The 18,564-nt window shown below is 48.1% G+C and overlaps 7 protein-coding genes across 7 annotated transcripts; 4 read left to right on the top strand and 3 right to left on the bottom strand.

Annotated features, from left to right (window-relative positions):
• Positions 1-452: 452 nt before the first annotated feature.
• On the bottom strand, positions 453-2,784 carry F4822DRAFT_176966 (uncharacterized protein). The gene is made up of 4 exons (XM_051453355.1): positions 2,280-2,784; positions 2,069-2,229; positions 1,057-2,011; positions 453-977 (listed from the first exon to the last, which is right to left on the bottom strand). Exons 1-4 carry the CDS (start codon positions 2,485-2,487, stop codon positions 658-660), a joined length of 1,644 nt encoding a protein of 547 aa, XP_051316955.1. The 5' UTR covers positions 2,488-2,784; the 3' UTR covers positions 453-657.
• A 762-nt stretch (positions 2,785-3,546) lies between these two features.
• Positions 3,547-7,546, top strand: F4822DRAFT_176949 (heme peroxidase). The gene is made up of 4 exons (XM_051453354.1): positions 3,547-3,886; positions 3,935-6,563; positions 6,635-6,853; positions 6,908-7,546. The coding sequence occupies exons 1-4, from the start codon at positions 3,678-3,680 to the stop codon at positions 7,226-7,228; spliced, it is 3,378 nt and encodes a 1,125-aa protein (XP_051316954.1). The 5' UTR covers positions 3,547-3,677; the 3' UTR covers positions 7,229-7,546.
• A 98-nt stretch (positions 7,547-7,644) lies between these two features.
• On the top strand, positions 7,645-9,475 carry F4822DRAFT_176925 (uncharacterized protein). The gene has a single exon (XM_051453353.1). It carries the CDS (start codon positions 7,769-7,771, stop codon positions 9,149-9,151), a length of 1,383 nt encoding a protein of 460 aa, XP_051316953.1. The 5' UTR covers positions 7,645-7,768; the 3' UTR covers positions 9,152-9,475.
• On the top strand, positions 9,201-10,415 carry F4822DRAFT_442270 (tyrosine/serine protein phosphatase; the record flags this gene model as incomplete). Its single annotated transcript, XM_051462974.1, has 6 exons — positions 9,201-9,309; positions 9,384-9,424; positions 9,476-9,551; positions 9,607-9,792; positions 9,869-10,004; positions 10,059-10,415. Exons 1-6 carry the CDS (start codon positions 9,236-9,238, stop codon positions 10,413-10,415), a joined length of 870 nt encoding a protein of 289 aa, XP_051316952.1. The 5' UTR covers positions 9,201-9,235.
• Positions 10,343-11,922, bottom strand: F4822DRAFT_395858 (methyltransferase). The gene is made up of 2 exons (XM_051457467.1): positions 11,481-11,922; positions 10,343-11,294 (listed from the first exon to the last, which is right to left on the bottom strand). Exons 1-2 carry the CDS (start codon positions 11,782-11,784, stop codon positions 10,507-10,509), a joined length of 1,092 nt encoding a protein of 363 aa, XP_051316951.1. The 5' UTR covers positions 11,785-11,922; the 3' UTR covers positions 10,343-10,506.
• A 161-nt stretch (positions 11,923-12,083) lies between these two features.
• F4822DRAFT_395853 (uncharacterized protein) lies at positions 12,084-13,241 on the top strand. The gene has a single exon (XM_051457466.1). The coding sequence runs from the start codon at positions 12,282-12,284 to the stop codon at positions 13,005-13,007; it is 726 nt and encodes a 241-aa protein (XP_051316950.1). The 5' UTR covers positions 12,084-12,281; the 3' UTR covers positions 13,008-13,241.
• Positions 13,242-13,426: 185 nt separating this feature from the next.
• Positions 13,427-16,657, bottom strand: F4822DRAFT_176617 (uncharacterized protein). Its single transcript, XM_051453350.1, has 4 exons — positions 16,224-16,657; positions 14,504-16,169; positions 13,923-14,443; positions 13,427-13,858 (listed from the first exon to the last, which is right to left on the bottom strand). The coding sequence occupies exons 1-4, from the start codon at positions 16,226-16,228 to the stop codon at positions 13,846-13,848; spliced, it is 2,205 nt and encodes a 734-aa protein (XP_051316949.1). The 5' UTR covers positions 16,229-16,657; the 3' UTR covers positions 13,427-13,845.
• Between the last annotated feature and the right edge of the window lie 1,907 nt (positions 16,658-18,564).

Genomic DNA, 18,564 nt, shown 5'->3' with positions numbered 1-18,564 from the left:
GAGTTAAGACGGTACGCAATTAACTATCTAGGAATAGTTCATCTTTTTTTACGACGGCGAATAAAGTAAGTCGATCCATCTAATTGTATGCACGTATGTAATGTAAGTGATATATGTAGATGTAGTAGTATAAGAGCGTATAAGTATAAGAATATATAAAAAGGTGGGTAAGTTAGAAAAGCAGTTTCTAGGTAGGGATGAAACAGGATAGAAGACGAATTGTTTTGCGGCAATAGAAGCTCATCTTTGTGTAGCCAAGGTAGCTCGATTTCATTGTTGATTCATCATTGTGTTCATCATCGTTCTGTGGCTTTGGAAGATGCTGCAAGGTAAGCAACAGACCATTACGTCATTGTTCGACAGTAAGTACCTTTCGTCAGGTACATCAATTGATGCTTGCTTGCTTTTTCTCACTTAGTGCGCATCTAAGTTGTGATATCTACCCGAAACAACTTAAATAACTTGAATTATCGATAAAACAAAGACTATCTAGTTTTGAAATGGTAATTAAGTAGGAACATTGCTTCCGTCCGATTTATATCCGATCTTTTACACTTCGGACTTCCGTACGTTAATCAGCTGCCCAGCACAGTGGAACGATATATCATTTTTCTTCTTCCTGCACAATGTAATCTCACCCTTCGATCTAGCCCGGCCTCAATTCTCCCCGCTAGGATTCGACTTCACGATCTTAAACGTTTTATGACCATGTCCATCATGCTCTGTTACATCTAGTCTTTCCGTATCATCAATAGGTTCGACTTTGACTTCCGGAGTTAAGCAAGGCGGCAATGGTCCGCCGTGATTATTACGAGGCTGGTAAGACTTATCATTACGCAACCTCCAAAGAAGCGACTCGTGCAGTACCGCATCAGGCGGGATGTCACGCGTGTTAGCCGCGTTGAGCGGGAATCGGACATGAAACCACTCATTGTGTTCGTGGTCCAATTCCCATCGAGTTATGAACGGGAAATATTCTATCCGAGTCAGCACCGACAGGATCTCCGATATGAACCCGGAGTATGCGGGTTGGTTGAAAAAAAGCAAAGTACTTACCCAGGAATTTCCAAAGCAGCACAGTAAAGAAACCTGTCCCGTATCCGAATCGGAGCGAGTCATGCATAAATCCCTTAAGCGCCTGACTCTTATTCTTCTGCTCATTGAATCGTTGTTTAAAGCCATGGACGCTTTGACACCATTTGACTGCCGCTGAGGGATCTTGCTGACCTACGAGTTCGACTTCTCGTATCATCCATGCTAGTGGGATATCACTCATCTGAAATGGATCGGTTCCCACGTTTTTGCTCGGCACCTTGGCCTTACGCGTCGTCCAGAAGTTCTTAATATGTTGCCAGATTGTCATGTGCTCCCTGTTATCAAGAGGGTTATCAACAGCAGCGGGCCAGCCACCACCCACATCGCCATGACAGCCCGGGAACCAAACTTCTTTGATGTCCTCGTGGACATGCGAAGATGCGCGAATGTCTTGAGCGAGGAGGGCAGCCTTGAACTTGACGCGACGTTCGTCAACGGCGACGGCGTGCCGGACAAAATGTGCAGTACCACGTACCGGTACTGGCACGGGCGTCTTTCGCTCTAAGACTGCGACCGAGTTTACACAATCCCAGATACCAAGAAAGTAGACCTTGATATTGGTCTCTTCGACCTTCCCACAATGGATGGTTTGTTCCTTTCGGCAGAATGTGTTGCTGAAAGCCGTGATTTCATCTCTCGCTACTTCATATCTATGCCTATGATGCATATGGTACATACCATCCTTGTGGTTCAGCAGCGGATCTGTTTCGTGTTCGTGTTCATCTGTGGCGGTCTTCGCGGTGCCTTTCTTGAAATTGTCGGTCTCGCCTGCGAGGTAACGTTGGTATAGGCGGTATGCGAAGAGAACCATTTCCTCGTTCCCTTTACAAAGTAGTCCCACAGTGTTAATCATACGTGCTAGGAACTTGGCCGTGAAAGCGCCACGACTAAATCCGAACATGTATATCTTGTCGCCCTTCGAGCAGTATTAATTAGCAGCAACATCCTTCGTGGCATTAAAGAGATTACTCACGGGATCATAGTATCGCATCAGAAACCGGTAACCGGCCATAACATGCGCATCAAATGTAGTTCCGATGCCTTGGTCGATTACCTGCGAGATGGTGCTCCGCATCTCACCGAACCATGTCTTATTTACGGACGTCTCGTTGATATCATACGTACCGATGCCGGCTAACGAACATGTAAGAGGGATAGGACCTGACGATAGGGAAGACACTTACTTTGGTAATAATGGTATTGGTTAGGGTCATTGCGATCGAGATTGTTCAAGATCTTGACCACATTGGTATCGGCATTGGACCCTGTGAACGTATTACCAGTACCATCGAAACAGAGGATGAGTTTCTTGGGTTCTGGAGCTTGTCTGGTTCCCCCAACGATTGTAGAGATGCTAGTCTCTGTCTCATGCATGCTATGGACGTACGGCATGCTTGCGATAAAGATGAATGGTATACACTGACGAAGAAAAGGTGCCTTGGTTATTACAAACTAAGCTATGGGTATGAGAAGCGCCCCTGAGAATTCGACATCTTAATTTATCAACATTTCGGCATACCACCGAGGTAACTACCACCACCTGTCCCCCGATTCTGCCAATGTCGGCATAACCGCGAGGAGCATGTCAATCGGACTCTATACTTTCATCCTTTCGCTTACCACCATATCTTACTATGTCAGAATGAAGCACAATTGCTCCGATTGTCTATATGGCGTTAATGTTGAAGATGATGGCCGCCCAACGACTTGGAGGGTCCATGCACAGCAATATTATATTGAGGCTGCATTTTCTCAGCACTCATATTCCCGTTTAGGACGTTCAGGTAGCCACAAATTATACAGCTCCAGTCAAAGCTCCGCATCCTTAACTAATTACCGGGCACAGGACAGACGCGGCAGTCATCATATGTGCCGGACAGAGCGATCTCCATAGCAGCCCCAGCTATAATAGGGCAAGCCACAATTACTCCGCTAAATAAGCAGTATATAGGACTTCATTTATAGGCTGCAGTGGAACGTGACAACATGTGCAGGAGAGCATCTCTACCATGGGGTATACATTATCAGCCAATGGTGGACTACGTGATGACCTCTTTCCTATCCCCTTTTGGCAGCCGGGCTGCGGGCGCGGGCCGTCTGCATCAATTAAACTCTTGGCGAATGGGACGTCAATCACTCACCGTATCAGCGCCATGCAAATTCTTTAGTCGCCGACGTGAGAGTAATTGCCGGATGGACCTATCGCGTTTGATCAACTGGCTATACTCAAAGGCATCTACCCTTTTCATCGAAACTTTTATATATTTTCAGCTTGACACTTATTGTGGCTGTATTATCACAGCAATGGCTGAGAGCTGAAATACACCGAGATTGCTTTAGCGACGACTGCAGATCTGAACCTATCATGGGGATCACCCGCGTGACTAATTCCGCCAGTCAGGGGGAAGCAAATGGGAGAGCAACAGTATGTCCCTCGATAGGTGGTTCGATAGGGACGGACAACAGAAGATGGCATCTCCCATATAAATGTAAGATTTGATTATACTACGGCTAGATTTCATATGTGTGCATGCCTTGTTTCGTCTCATTTCTAGGTAAGACGTTTTTTAATAGGATTGAATATGTCTTCCTTTTATGAGAAGTTTCAAGCCGGCGAATCGTACGGAGATGTCGAAAAGGAATCTACCAATTTCTTTTCCGATCCTGTAAAGATCGCGACAGACCTCTTGAAAGATTATACTGGCCTTCGAAGCGAAGCTTCTCCTACTGAAATCGCAGGTCTCGTTAAAGAATTATTGCAAAAGGGGCAACCCTTGGATGATAAGAAGGGGTGAGTGACAAGAACAGCCTGGGGTGGAGTATTTCTGACAGGTTATAGCACCACCGAACTTCTGATCGGCATCCTTACCTCCCTTCCGTCTACCTCGAATACACGGACTCAACTCACCAATAAACTCATCGATACCCTCTGGGATAACCTTCAGCATCCACCCCTGAGCTACGTCGGCGGCGACGTCAAGTACGAAATCGTCGATCCTCAAGGGTCTACCGCCCCACACAACCCCAACACCAAACACTACGATGTGATCGAGTTCAAGGCTCCTGACAGCGATGTCATTCTTCGCGAACACGTCCCACAGGCCCCTGATGGCTTACATCACTACCGAACACCCGATGGGAGTTTCAACAACCCCCTCGAGCCCAACTTAGGACGAGCTGGTGCTCCTTACGCTAAGACGGTTAGGAACACCAAACGCCTTCACGGCGTCAAGCCTGATCCAGGTCTGCTCTTTGATCTTTTGATGGCTCGCGATGATGGTTACTTCCAAGAGAACCCCGCCGGGATCTCATCTATGTTCTTCTACCATGCATCTATTATCATCCACGATATCTTCCGCACGAACCGTACAGACATGAACAAATCCGACACATCGTCATATCTCGACCTCGCACCGCTATACGGCTCTTCTCTCAAAGATCAGCTAGAGATCCGCACCATGAAGGAGGGTAAACTAAAGCCAGACACCTTCCACGAGAAGCGATTGCTCGGACAGCCTGCAGGTGTCAATGTCATGCTAGTCCTTTACAATCGCTTCCACGACTACGTCTGTGACATCTTATTGAAAATAAATGAGAACGGTCGCTTCACTCTGGTATGCTCACCTAATGCCAGCCCAGAGGATAGGGCTCGCGCTGTTGCTAAACAAGACCACGACCTCTTCAACACAGCCCGCCTCATCGTCGGCGGACTTTACGTTAATATTTGCTTACACGACTACCTCCGGGCTATCACCAACACACATCACTCGGATAGTGATTGGACACTGGACCCGCGAGTCGAGATTGACAAACAATTTGACGGCGAAGGGGTACCTCGTGGTGTTGGAAATCAAGTTAGCGTTGAATTCAACCTACTATACCGATTCCATTCTTGTATCTCCAAGAAAGACGAACGCTGGATCAACGATTTCTTCCTGAAGCTATTCCCAGGGCGCAAAGCCGAAGATTTAGAGAACGTCAGCTGGACAGAGCTCGGCCAGGCTTTGCTCACTTTCGAGCAAAACATTCCCAAGGACCCTAGCGTCCGCACCTTCGATGGCCTAGAGCGCCAGGCGAATGGTACATTCAAAGACGAGGATCTCGTACGTATCCTTAAGGATGCCATGGAAGATCCCGCTGGCACTTTCGGCGCCCGCACTATTCCGAAGGCTCTCAAGATCGTCGAGGTGCTAGGTATCAACCAAGCCCGAAAATGGCAAGTCGCATCGCTGAATGAATTCCGCGAGTTCTTCGGACTCAAAAGATACGACACATTCAACGACATCAACGCAGACCCAGATATCGCGAACATCCTTGAAAAGCTTTACACAGACCCTGATATGGTAGAGCTGTACCCAGGCCTGATGATTGAGAATATCAAACCCATTCGCAATACAGGTTGTGGTATAAGTCCGACTTACTCTGTTGGACGCGCCGTGCTGTCTGATGCCGTGACGCTCGTGCGTTCGGATAGGTTCAACACCCTCGACTACACAGTCTCCAACTTAACAAGTTGGGGCTACAATGAAGTGCAGCAAGATTACAAGACACTAGGCGGATCGATGATGTACAAGCTCATCCAACGCGGTCTTCCTGGGTGGTTCCCGTATAACTCCGTAGCCGTAATGCAACCTTTCTACACCAAAAAAGCAAACGAGGCCATCGCGCGAGAAATCGGCACCATCGACCAATACACCCTCGATGACCCACAACCACCCCGTAAAGCCGTCGTTGTGTTCACAAGCGAAGCCATCAAGCAAGCTCTCAGTCAACCGAAGCAATTCGTCGTTCCTTGGCTCCAACCCATTAATTCCTTGTTCCCGGGGAAGAAAGACCTGGGCTGGTTCATGCTTGCAGGGGATGAGGAGCGGAATTTTGAAGATCGCGCTAATATGTTGAAAGTCATACGCAAGATCCCGCATCTGCACGACGCAGTGCATGAGTTTGTGCAACGTGTGGGCTCGCAGTTGATTGAGAAAGAGACGTTTACGCTTAAGAAGGGGTTGAATCAGATTGATTTAATCCGTGATGTAGCTATTCCGCTGAACGCGCAGTTACTTGCGGATTTGTTTTACTTTGATCTGCGCACCGATGAGAATCCTAGTGGAACATTGGGTGCTGCGGAGTTGTATGCGCATTTGCTGGATATCCGAATTTGGGGCGTGAATAATAATGATCCCGCGCAGTCGTGGACCCGGCGCCGTCGTGCGCAGGAGGGCGCTAAGGCGATTATTGATTCGACGCGGAAGCTCGTTGATGAGGTTGCGATTAGCCGGGGCCTGGGATTTGGTATTGTTTCGTCGATTTCTAGTGTGCTCACCCGGAAGGGCGATATTAAGAAGAACTCGCTGCGTTCATGCGGATACAAACTTGTTGAGGAGCTGCTGGCGCAGGGTAACTCCGCGGAGAAAGTCGTTGATACATTGTGGCTTACGGCGTTTGGGGGCATCGGGGTGCCGGTTACTGCAGTAAGTCATTGCTCACTACAACTTTACACCGTGAACCTATTTTAGGTGGTCTTTTGCTAATGTGTTCTTAGTTCTATGAGGTTATGGAGTTCTTCCTCCGCCCCGAAAATGCATCTGTTTGGTCTGAAGTCCAAACGCTTGCGCAGAATGGAGACGATGCCGTACTTCATGCATATGTCGCCGAAGCTCAACGTCTGACGAGTTCTCAGCGTAATGTGCGTGTCGCGACACAACCGACTGAGCTTGAAGGCAAGCAAGTTGAGCCTGGGAACCTCGTAGTTATGATGCTGGTAAGTTCTTGAGATACTTCCTAGGTATGTCTCAGATTGCTAACCGAACCAAAGGGTGAGGCCGGTCGCAATCCATCCGAGGTCCCTCATGCCGATGAATTTGACCCGTACCGCCAGACGGACGCCGTGACATCTTTTAGCCATGGCCAACATGAGTGCATCGCTAGGGATGTGGCGCGCGCTTTTATGACTGGACTTGTGAAGCTCGTGGCAGATCTCAAGCAATTGCGCCCCGCACCGGGCCAAATGGGTGAGGTCAAAACGATCCAAGTCGGCTCTGAGAAGGCATATCTCAATGATAGTTGGTCTTACCTTGGGTTTGATGCCAGTAGTAAGTTTCACTTTCTTCGCCATCGTAGGCTTATCCTGTTTTGAGGTACTAATTGTTTTCTTAATAGCATGGAAACTTCATTTTGATGGTCGTGGACAGGGTAATTTCGAGGGTGAGAGACAACCTACGGCATCTATGGATTTGCAACAGTATTACCATCTGCTACAGAAACGCAAGGCCGAGTTATTCAATTAGATGGTTTTGTAAACCAAGTATAGGTTGTTCTAAGATGGTGTTGACTTGGGTTGAGATTAACGGAGGGAAGAGAGTAGAACCACAAATACAAATGTGAAAGTTTAAGTCAAGAACTAGATCGTATTATACGTTTCCATTTCAAATATCAAGTAAAATTACGTGCAAGCTTAATATCGTATCGATACTGAGGCTGAAGTAAGGTTTGTTATCTACCGAAAAAGGAAATTGATCGAGTTGTTGAGGAATCAAGGTAGGATTTTGCGGGGATTGATCGATTGAGGGGAGGCGCGACGGGCACGTAAAACGTAAAACATGCGCATTAAATGCCGGATATAAATTTAACTACGCGTTAATGGAAATAGCAAACAATTACAACTACCTAATCTAGTATGTGTATACATCTACTCATCCGCCAACTCCTCTACAACACCTACACTAACTTCGGTGGCGTAAGCACCAAAGGCCAACTTAGGGAATGCCGAGAAGAGGAAAAAGAAGAGAAACCCGTGAGAGCCGGAGCAATGGTGGTCAATATTCTCAGTCTGTCGGATGAAATTCTACTCGAGATAATTTCCTACCTACGACCAATACCACCGCCATTAAACGCTTCTATAAAAACAGGCCTCCCATTCTTTCTCTGGACTCGGATAATAGAGCAAGCTGACTGGATCGCGTCCGAACGATCTTTTACGCTCAATGCCTTAGCATCGACTTGCCGTCGGTTTTACAATGTCACACTCGGAACCCTATATCGCCATATTCCTCTTTTTAGCCTCTCTACATCCACTGATTTATTCTTAAAGTCCTTACAACAATACAATCATTTGTCGACTTACATAAGGTCTGTCAGTATTTACGCGGCGGAAGACCCACACGTTTCAAGGGGGATGTTGGATGTGTTTTGGCTACCTAACATCCACACGATATGCCTTCATGGTTGGGATCGCGACGACTTTTATAATCGGCATTATGATTATAAGGATCGCTTAGGCACATCCACGGTGCAGGTTCTGAGGCTTGTGGCATGCACGCCCGACGATGACGGTTTAAGCTATGTCCTGAGATATCCGAAAGCTTTGAAGGAATTTTGGTATGATTCGAGTACGTTCGGAAGTGTAAGCCAAGCAGTTACGAACCAAGCCGATTCTCTGGAAAAGATTGTTTATACCACGATTGAGTGCTCACCAGTCCAAATCTGGGACGGCCTAATCAATTTCCCCGAGTGCACCAAGTTGAAAAGTTTATCCATCAGCCACATATTACTATATACCCAACTCGCGTATAGTCCAATATCAGTATGGGAGAATTTCCCTATGAGTTTAGAGGAGCTGGAGGTGCATTACGATGGCCCGGAATTGAACGATTTCGTGGTTCCCGGGGCTAGGGAATCCCGGTGGTTATTCGAACTGCTAGGGATGATAGCAAGGGAGAAGAATGAAAATCCTAAAGGAGAACTCGCACCCAAGCTAGAAAGAATTAGGCTGGCGACAACGACACAGAGTCCGTTTGCACCTTATATCGAAGGAACTACGAGGGAAACTATTCCCAATTTTGACGAGAAAAGAGGTGTTGGTCATCCAGATTATCAATGGCGACCACCAGCTAAGCTGATGCGAGATTTCATAAAAGCTGGCGTCAGCTTTAGCATATACATAGATCCAGAGGCGCGATATCGATACATCGTGGAAGGCGGTAAAGGGTTCAAGGATGTGTGGGAGGACAAATGGAGACCGAGTGCCGACCGTTTTCCAGATTTAAGCCAATTAGTATGAAGGAACAAATGAATAAATAAATTAATGAGTAAACCAATTCATCTCTCAACTTACAAACATAAAAAATATCATAAAAGGGAAAATATGTCTGTCGCTTTTGACAATATCATTAACTTCCGTGATGTCGGCAAAACCGTGAATGATTATCTCGGCCGAAGGTAGGTAAATTCCTGCTATAACATATCGCAATGTTTTACGATCATCGCTGAATGAAGCTTCAACATTGGCATAGACTACTTCAAGAAAGCGTCTTATACCGTTCTGCGCGACCAGGTAAGTAAAAATACTTCAAACTTCTCTTACCAGAGCTAACCCCCATCACAGACGATGCATCCCCCGCCGACCGCAAGAAGCTCAAAGAAGAGCTCGGGGTCAAAACAATCGTAGATCTCCGGTCCAAGTACGCCACCTACCTCACCACCAACGCCAACCGGAGTGAACTAACTCCGCTGTAGGACAGAGCACATCAAGCAAGCGCAAAAGCGGCAAGCAGATCGATCCAAGACCCCTGCAGTACTGCAGACAAATGCAGCGTTCGCGGAGCCCGTCCAGATCCCCGGCTTGCGTTACCGCGAGGTACAGGTGACGGGGCGACGGTTTGAGAGGTTTTTGTTGAGTCAGTTGTCATGGTGGAATTACTTGTGAGTTCGTTCGCATACTAGGACAGACTGCGGGAATTGTTTCCAGAGGAAACTAATAGGATGGATGGTAACACAGCAAGTTAATCTTCCTCTTCATCCTCGGGTACCGCATGCAAGCCGTCAGCCTTCTCGGCCGTGAAGTCATGCAGCCATTAGGTCTCGTGGGTCTGAGTCTCAGTACAATGGACGCCTCTGGACCTGAAATTGTTGAGGTGAATCCCCATCCTGAAGCCTCATTGCCCTACACCAAATTAATAACATTCTAGGCCCTACGCACCCTAACAACCCCTTCCTCACCCCCAGTTCTTGTGCACTGCACGCAAGGCAAAGACCGCACGGGTCTAATCATCGCCTTGGCTCTTATGACTCTCGGCGTACCTACTGACGCCATCGCACACGACTACCTACTTTCCCAAGAAGGTCTCAAAGTCGAGCAAGAGTCACGGCTAGTAGAAATCCGGGAGATCGGACTTTCAGCCGAGTGGGCGAGCACGCCTCCGGACTTCGTAGAGCGGCTTGAGGACCATTTGAGGACTAAGTATGGAGGCATCAATGGCTTCTTGAGTAGTGTGGAGTTTGGGGATGATGAAAGGAAGCGACTCGTTGAAGTACTGGGTGCGTGAGCAAATATTTGTTTTACGGTTCATGGTCGTAGCACTAGAAAGCGAAGCATGGCATCACATTGCAGTAGCAATTAAATTCTGGAAACAGTGTCTATTTCTTTCTAAAACGACCTTGTATCCAGCAGCGGTACATCTTTAACCGCCGCGCTCTATTTACGAGCATTCGTCTATCAACTCCAAGCTCTTCAACATCAAATAAGGGTTGCTTCGCTTCTGACTCTGTAACCTCCTTCGTAGTATCTTCAGCCTCTACTTCATCTTCAGGAGCCGTAGAAGCTCCAGCCCATATCTGGGCAAGTTCATTCTTCTCAAAGAAATAGACTCGCGTACCGTCACCCCGAATGTAGAAGTTCTCTGCCAGGTACCGACCCCCCTTGAACCGAACCTGTGCTAGATCACCTCTGCCATAGTCGCGGAAGCATACTTCACCGCCTGGCTTGAGTACTCGATAGATGTTTCGTACAGCTTGTTCCCATTGTATTGGGGATAGGGCCGAGAATATGAAAATCATAAGGACAACATCTACACTGCCCTCCTCGAGACCCGGAGGGAGATCATTACTAGCGGCGTCCCATACATCGGCTTGCATGAAGTCGGTGTTATACTCTTCGTGACTACGCATCACTTCAACGGCCTTCTTGGAGAAGTCACAAGCATGCACTTTCAGCTTGGGGTTTTTGTTGCTGGCTAGTATAGGAAACGCAGTGTTGCCGGCACCGGCGCCTACTTCCAGCAATGTAACCGGGCCAGCATCTTCTGCGGTAACCTTATCGAGTATAGGGAATTCCTGTTGCAACCATTTACGGTTCTTGAAGAAATTGGCAGTGTTATTCTTGTAGAATAGATTCCACCACTTTGCGGGATCGGAATTGAACCTGCCTGTAAGCCATGCTTGTTAGCAAAGATATCTATTAAAGATAACAATATTTGTATTTAATAGAAAGGTGCGTCAGATGGGAGCGAAAGAATTGATGGTAAGTTGGTCATCAAGAAAATTCAGATGAACTATGCATAAATGGGGTATCATCATAACACTGTAAATAATAAAGGAATTCTGGGACTTACGTTTATCAAAGTCGGAGACTGGCGACTCTCGCTGCATGGCATATTGCTGCTCAGCGTACTCCTTGTACGTGTCGTCAGTCTCCACATGATCCCACGCGTTGAACTCGAAGACGTCGTCACTTTCTTGGAGATAACGCGAACCGAATTGGAAGGGATCCGTTCTCTTCATGTTGAACTGCGGATCATGGCTCCGGTGGGGAGGCAACTCGGCTGATGTTGCGGCTTCTTGAACAGTCAATGCCGGTGTCTTGGTTAACAGCTCCTCTTCCGGCGACGCGGCGGGATTAGGTGCGACAGAAGCCATTGTGAAATATTGCAGGACAATGCCTGTAAATCGAAGCCCTTCACTAGGCTATGTGTTTGTCACCGGGGTTGTTCGTTCGTTGGCATCCTAGGAATTGGGTGTTAATCCTGGAGCTCAAGAAAACCGAATTGACAAAGAATAGAAAATTGGGCAGGACGAAAAAATTAGTTGAAAATTTAAAGTGAGAACAAGCGTGGCTGGCCTAGATAGTGGGGTTATTCCTTATCGATAATCTGAATTAGGCTTGTGGCTGGACCTCGGAACCTAGACGTCATTTTTCAGCCCGTATACACAGTACATATGCGAATCATCGCAAGTTCTTGCCGTATAGCAGCTTCAATTTTCTTTTTTAATTGTACAGGGGCTTAGAAAAATAGATTGGTTGGGGGGTTAGAATGGGACTGTTATAGACATTCGCTAAACTCACAATCTCCTCTTCGTTACCTATTTCGCAACCTTCCTCGAACCGCCCGGACAACCAAGCCCATACCTCTCCGATGTCGACACCACGCACCTTCACCCAAACCGCACGCCTCATCTCAAGGTCCAAACCCCGACCAAACCATTTACACATCCACCAAACCCGCCGCACATTCCTAACCTCAACCCCGCAAACTCTAACCGCAGCCCGGCGTCTCCCCTACAACCACGAACGCCTCTACGACCTAATCGCCGACATCGACAGCTACAAGCGTTTCCTCCCCTACTGCAAGATCTCACGCATAACGCACTGGACCCCCCCAACCCCCTCACAATCAACCCATTTCCACAACCGCCGCTGGCCAACCCGCGCCGACTTAACCGCCGGCTGGGGCGGTTTCGAAGAAACCTACACCAGCCGGGTATTCTGCGTCCCTTCCAGCGGCATCGTAGAAGCCATAAGCGGAAACGCATATTCCGAGATCCCAGCAGCAGAACTACGCCAACATAGCTTAACCGACCCCGGACCACTATCCTCGTCACAGCCTAATAACGGAGTATTCGAGAGTCTGGTAACTCGATGGACGGTACTACCAGCCACAGAAGCGACGCGCGCCGATCGGTTCCAGCATGATTGGAGCGACGTCCGGCTTAGTATCAAGTACCAGTTCGCGAACCCGTTATATATGGCTGTGAGCGCCGCTGTGGCGGATAAGGTTGCGCCTGTTATGGTGGAGGCTTTTGTCGAGCAGGCGCGGCGTATATTAGGGGAGACAGGGAAGGATGTAGAGATATTACGGTGAGGCTTGGATGTTAATGAGATAGGATAAATAATAATGTACTATATGATGGGTACGGGATCCTAACTAGTCACTCCCCTCATGGGTGGATGCGGGTTGATATAGACGGGCAAGACATTGAGTAGACTCGCTAGTTAGCATGGACTCCATGTCTGTGTGTATTCATGGGTTGTAAAAAGGAAACATAAAAAACTAAGATTATAAGGTCACGATAAGACTCAATGTCAACGAAAAACAAAGTTATAGAATTTTTAATATCAATTCAAACACCTAACTAACTCCTAATGTAAAAATGTAATAGATCAGTCCAATGTAGTTTCATCTTCCCAATCTGTCTCACTTACAACGCCGTCCGACAATATGTTTAGTTAAATCTCAAACAAATGCCCGCTAATCTTGAAGGAATATCCATGTACCATGTCTTTCCTCCTCATACAGTTCGTCATTCTTTGAGTATAAAACATCGTCATCCGGGTTAAAACTATAGTTCCAAACCAATGCAAAAGAATCGGTAAGAGTAGAAATTATACAAATCTACCGCTTTGAAACCGTAGTTGTGAAAAAAGAAAAAAGGTTGCTCCCCGTGATAATTATTACTTCACCCGTGGTAGGTGCTCGAAGAAAAAAGCCCGCGAAAAATGCCGCTTTAAACAACAGGGTCTCGAGCCGGGGTATAATGCAGAATCAAGTAACGGAAGGCCATCGCGCAAAACTCCTCAAAAACGAAATTGGAGATGGGATGGAAATTAAATCGGGTGTAGGTAGAGAGGCGTTTGGTAGAAGTTAGCGTAAGTGAAGCATGCTGCCTTGGGCATCATGATTGCAGTCGGTAACATATGGTTTATCGCTTGGTCCTACTAACGCAAATAATTAATCTGTGAACTCAAGTGACGAGTTTTCAAAGGTTTAATCACTGACCTTTTCCCTTTAGCGGATTTCCCGCTACCTCCTATCCACCCGAGTACGCCGGTGTTGACCTTTTGTGGCTTTGGTTTCTTGCCAGAAGGCTTTTCGACTTGCATGACCTGTACACCCGGAGGGAGGTTAGCACCAGGCTGGCGGCCAGGGACCCCTTGCGGATGTCTCATGTGGGCGGGCATGCCGCCCATTCCCATCCCCATCCCAGGATGACCCGGAGGCGGAGGGGGGCCACCACCTGGCCGCGCCGCACCTGGTAACCTGACACCACCCGGAGGGTAACGACCTTGCAAATGAGCTAAGTTCGGCATACCTCGTCCCATTGGCCCTTGAGGGGCGGCTGGCCTATCCATTGGCCACATTTGCATGGTGATCGCCCAGTCAGGCTCGACTACTTTCTCCCATACCTGGGGTAGAATGATCTCGCCGTTAGGCCCAATGAGATCGTAGTGTCCAGCCTGTACATGAGGGCCAATAACGTCAACATGTAAGAAGGCTTGTTTGATCAGCTCTTCCATGCCCTAAATGAAGTAAATTAGCACGTGGCTCTCCGACGAAGACAATATTTCTTTTAGACATACCTGCCAGTTCCGACATAGGTGGAAGGGGAAGCTAAACTTCCTCCCAACAGCATCTTTAAATCGGATAGGAAGTTTGTCCTTGCCCATGTCCTTTTTCGCCGCCTCTTCCGCCTTTTGCTTAGCATCTTCTAAAGCCTTCTTCTTGAATGCTTCTTCCTCTTTCTTCCTCTCCTCTTCGGCGGCCTTAGCTGCTTCAGCTGCTGCCTTCTCGTCTTCGATCTTCTTACGTGCTTCGAGCTCAGCTTTGATCTTGGCCTCTTCTTCTATCCTCTTCTGCCTTGCTGCTTCGGCGGCAGCAGCGGCGGCAGCTGCCGCCTTGGCTGCCTCCTCGGCCTCAATCTTCTTTCGGGCTTCCATCTCGGCTTTAGCTTTAGCTTCTTCCTCGAATCTTTTCCTCTGCTCTGCTTCTTCCGCAGCCTTTTTAGCAGCTGCTTCCTTCGCCTCAGCTTCCGCCCTGATAGCGGCTTGCAGTTTTAGTTGCGCAGCAGCCTCAGCTCGAGCAGCAGCTTCTGCTTCTCTTCTTTGTCTTTCGGCTTCAGCTTTTCGCTCGGCTTCCAACTTATCTCGTGCGGACCGTTCAGCTTGAGCGATCGCTTCTGCTTCTTTACGGGCACGTTCCGCTTCGGCTTTCCTCTCCTGCTCAATGGCTTCTCGGGCCGCCTTCTCAGCTTCTTTTCTTGCGTCATCGATCTCCTTCTTCGCTCTCTCCAAGGCAAGCCTCCTTTCCTCGGCTCGAACTTCTTCATCCCTCTTCATCTGCTCCATCTTACGCTGGAAGGCCAGCTCCGCCTCCTTCCTAATCTGAGCTTCGAGCTCCTTCTGTTTGGCCTCCTCCTCTTTCCTCTTTGCTTCTGCTTCAATCTCGGCCAGCTTCTTTTTCATCGCTTCTTTCTCCGGGTCTTCCTTCGGTGGTTCAGGAGGAGCGGGTGTTCGGGAGGGACCAATATCAGTCGGCGGAGGTGGAGGAGGGGACCATTGATACTGCGCCATGCCATGTGGTACAGGGGGATACGGGCCCCCTCCGTAGAAACCTGGTGCGGGAGGGCCACCTCCGAAAGGCATCATCTCGTTTCCAGGTGGCCATCGATGCTCTTGGTTGAAATAATTGCCATTATTTCCGTTCGCCGGCGCAAATGGATTTTGATAATTACCGGGGGGGCCGTACGGCACTACCTGCCCGTTTCCACCATAGGGGGGACCCCCATAACCACCAACGTGACTTTGGGGATAGCCGCGGCCGGCGCCATAGAACTGGCTCCCAGGCGGAGGGGGGTAGCCGGGGCCGCCACGGCCGTAGTAATCGTAGTCTGAATCCAGGCTGTTGGTGTTTACCGGCGGCTGCCGATAATCGTAAGAGGGAGCTCTTTGTGCAACACTCCTTTGGTTAGGCCGCGACGAGGAACGCGCAGCACGGACCGCCGGATGATGTCCTCCAGGACCAGTTGATGCCGAGTCTTCTGGATCAACTTCGTCGTCGTACTCGTCTTCGGTGAGTTCTTCTTCGTCGTCGTCCGAATATTCGTCTGAATATGGTTCCCTCTGTCGACCGTGACCGTACGACCCTCCACTTCGTCCGTAGTCCTCCTCGTCTTCTGAGTAGCTAGGATTGTCCGAGATGGGACCGCTGTGCGGGTGATGTCTTCTGGGGTGCGGGGTCTGCCTTCGACTTGAATAGGCGTCAATCATCATATTTCTAAAGCGGAGCGCCATTGTTACTCACGACATTGGTGATGATGTGTTGTCCAGGCACCCTTCGCTCACGACGACCTACCAGGGAAAGTCGGAGCAAAGGGAAGTCAGTGATCAGGTAGTACCCGACGCGACCAACCTCACCGTATGCGGGCGAATTGATTCGTAGTTCAGCGGTCTGAACTAAGTGCTTGTTACAGGCGGATGAGCTCCTGGTCTCGGATGATAGGAGCAAATTATGCGAAAACACCAACGTGACTTTAACTGGAGGGGTTAGCAATGTTTATACGAGGTGGACTTTGTGTAAAGTGTATTGTAAGAGGCAATCAACATAAATTTATAAGGCATAAGTATATGCTGTGTGTAGATGTTGTATTGTTTATGTGTTGTCGTGCGGAGCAATTCGAAGTGGGATAACCAAGGAATTGAAGTAGGAATGCTCTATGTAGTAGAAGGTAGAAAAAAGAGAACGTTCGCCCGTAACAATTGAGTGGTACAGTCAGAGAAAAATGTATGGGGGTGATCCTGGTTTCTTCCAATGAGACACCAGTTGGGCGCGAAGGGATGTAGAATTGGGTGAATTGGGTTGTTCCTATCCACTGGGAAAAGAAGCGAACTACCAATCGAATTGAGAAGCGGGGTGATTTCGATGAACTCGCCGCTAAGGTGGGCAGGCAGGTACTGCGCTGCTGCTGCTGCTGCTGCTGCTGCCGCAGGTGGGTAGGGTAGATAGATACCTAGATACTTATATACCTAGGCAGGAACGTATGCAATAAACCAATTGTCTAGGTCCCGGTCAGGTAAAGTACCTAGGTAAGGTGGCACCGGCACCCTCTTCGTACCCTCTTTCCAACCCGAACCATTGATTATAGCGTAGCTAAGTAAGAGAAGGTGCGAGACAATTTGACTTACCCTTCCGTAGATGCCCCGTCTCAATGTCGCCGAACCGATGTAAGTGGGAATGTACCTAGGTATATCTCCCACCTATACCTATACCTAGGTAATATGCGATAGAAGGACTGATGCCGCCGATTCTCGTCGTTTCGCCTCGGAGGGCTAAAACGAAGGAGGGGAGTTTTGCGGTGTGCACTTTCGAATTCGAGGGAGCGAATCGAAGTGCGATCGACCACAATAATATTATTGTGTGTCGGAAAAGAACGAGGGATTCAAGAGAACAGGGAGGATGGCGGGACTTATAATAGTGGCACTAATAGCTAAAATCCACGATCCCGTCGTCAGCAAAGGGGGTACCCGGCTTGCAGTGGATGATGGGGGACGGGTGACACAGCCCAGAGAGAGGGGCCAAGCTAAAACAATAACTGCCTACTTCATACCGAAAGACATATACTACTGCTACCTTGGTATATGCTCATACATACATACATACACATACCCGTACTACGGGTGCACATAGTGTAGTGTGGTGTAGGTAGTGTATTATGTAGGCGTCAGGGCTCTAGAACCTTCATCCCGGACATTTTGTAGATCACTCCTCATAAGAGCGGTAGCACTAGCTTATGTAGGCATGTAGGTATTGGGAAAAAAAGATCATGATCATGTTTGGAAGTACATGGAACGAGAGATACACGAGATAGATAGTATATATGCGACTCATAGAACATCATGCAGAATATAGAGAGGGGACAACGTACACTAGTAAGGTAACTAACTAATGCATCGGAGTGAGTTGCGTTGGCGTACGACTTTTCCTTCCTTTTTCTTTTTTTCGTTCCTTATTTTTCTCTTCGTAAAGTTCTATCGTTGTATGTGTGTGTATGTATATGTATATGCGTACGTATCGATGGAAAAGAACAATACAAAAATAGGAATACAAAAAAACAACAACCTATGGTCGGAAAATATAAGAATAATAATGATGCGATGAAGGTATCCTAGACTTGTCAATGTTCCGGAGCCGATTTGGGTCTGGTAGCATTCAAATAGGTTCCGATGCTTATTATTGTTATGAAGTCCGTACTGTGTACAAAGTATTCCAAGAAGGGAAGGGCTAATAAGAGGAAGAATGAGGGAGGGTGGACGGGGGCCAGAGCAAAAAAAAGCAGGCTGAAATATGTAGGTATGTGTAGGAGGGCAGAAATACACGCAGGACCGCCTGGCCCAGTCCACTGTCCACACCGCTTGCGTATTGTTTTGGTAGATGCAGATTCGCTGGATACCACCAATGATCTCGATCTTCACTTACACCGAACACGACAGCATTATCTTCACTGGTACCTGTTGCCCCCAAAGTTTTCTTTTGGTCTGTATTTCATGTTATCCGGATTCTTGTAATCTCCAGTTGTCCCTCAGCCCTATCTTCTTTAAGTGGCTGTCGAGCCACTCGATCTCATCCGTAATAAGGCGTCATCCTT

This window comes from Hypoxylon trugodes (genome assembly GCF_022578975.1).
Source record: "Hypoxylon trugodes strain CBS 135444 unplaced genomic scaffold F4822scaffold_3, whole genome shotgun sequence".
In the NCBI taxonomy this organism is placed as follows: Eukaryota; Fungi; Ascomycota; class Sordariomycetes; order Xylariales; family Hypoxylaceae; genus Hypoxylon; species Hypoxylon trugodes.
The sequence above is the reverse complement of the archived record's forward strand: the minus strand, read 5'-3'. Positions and strand labels throughout refer to the sequence as shown.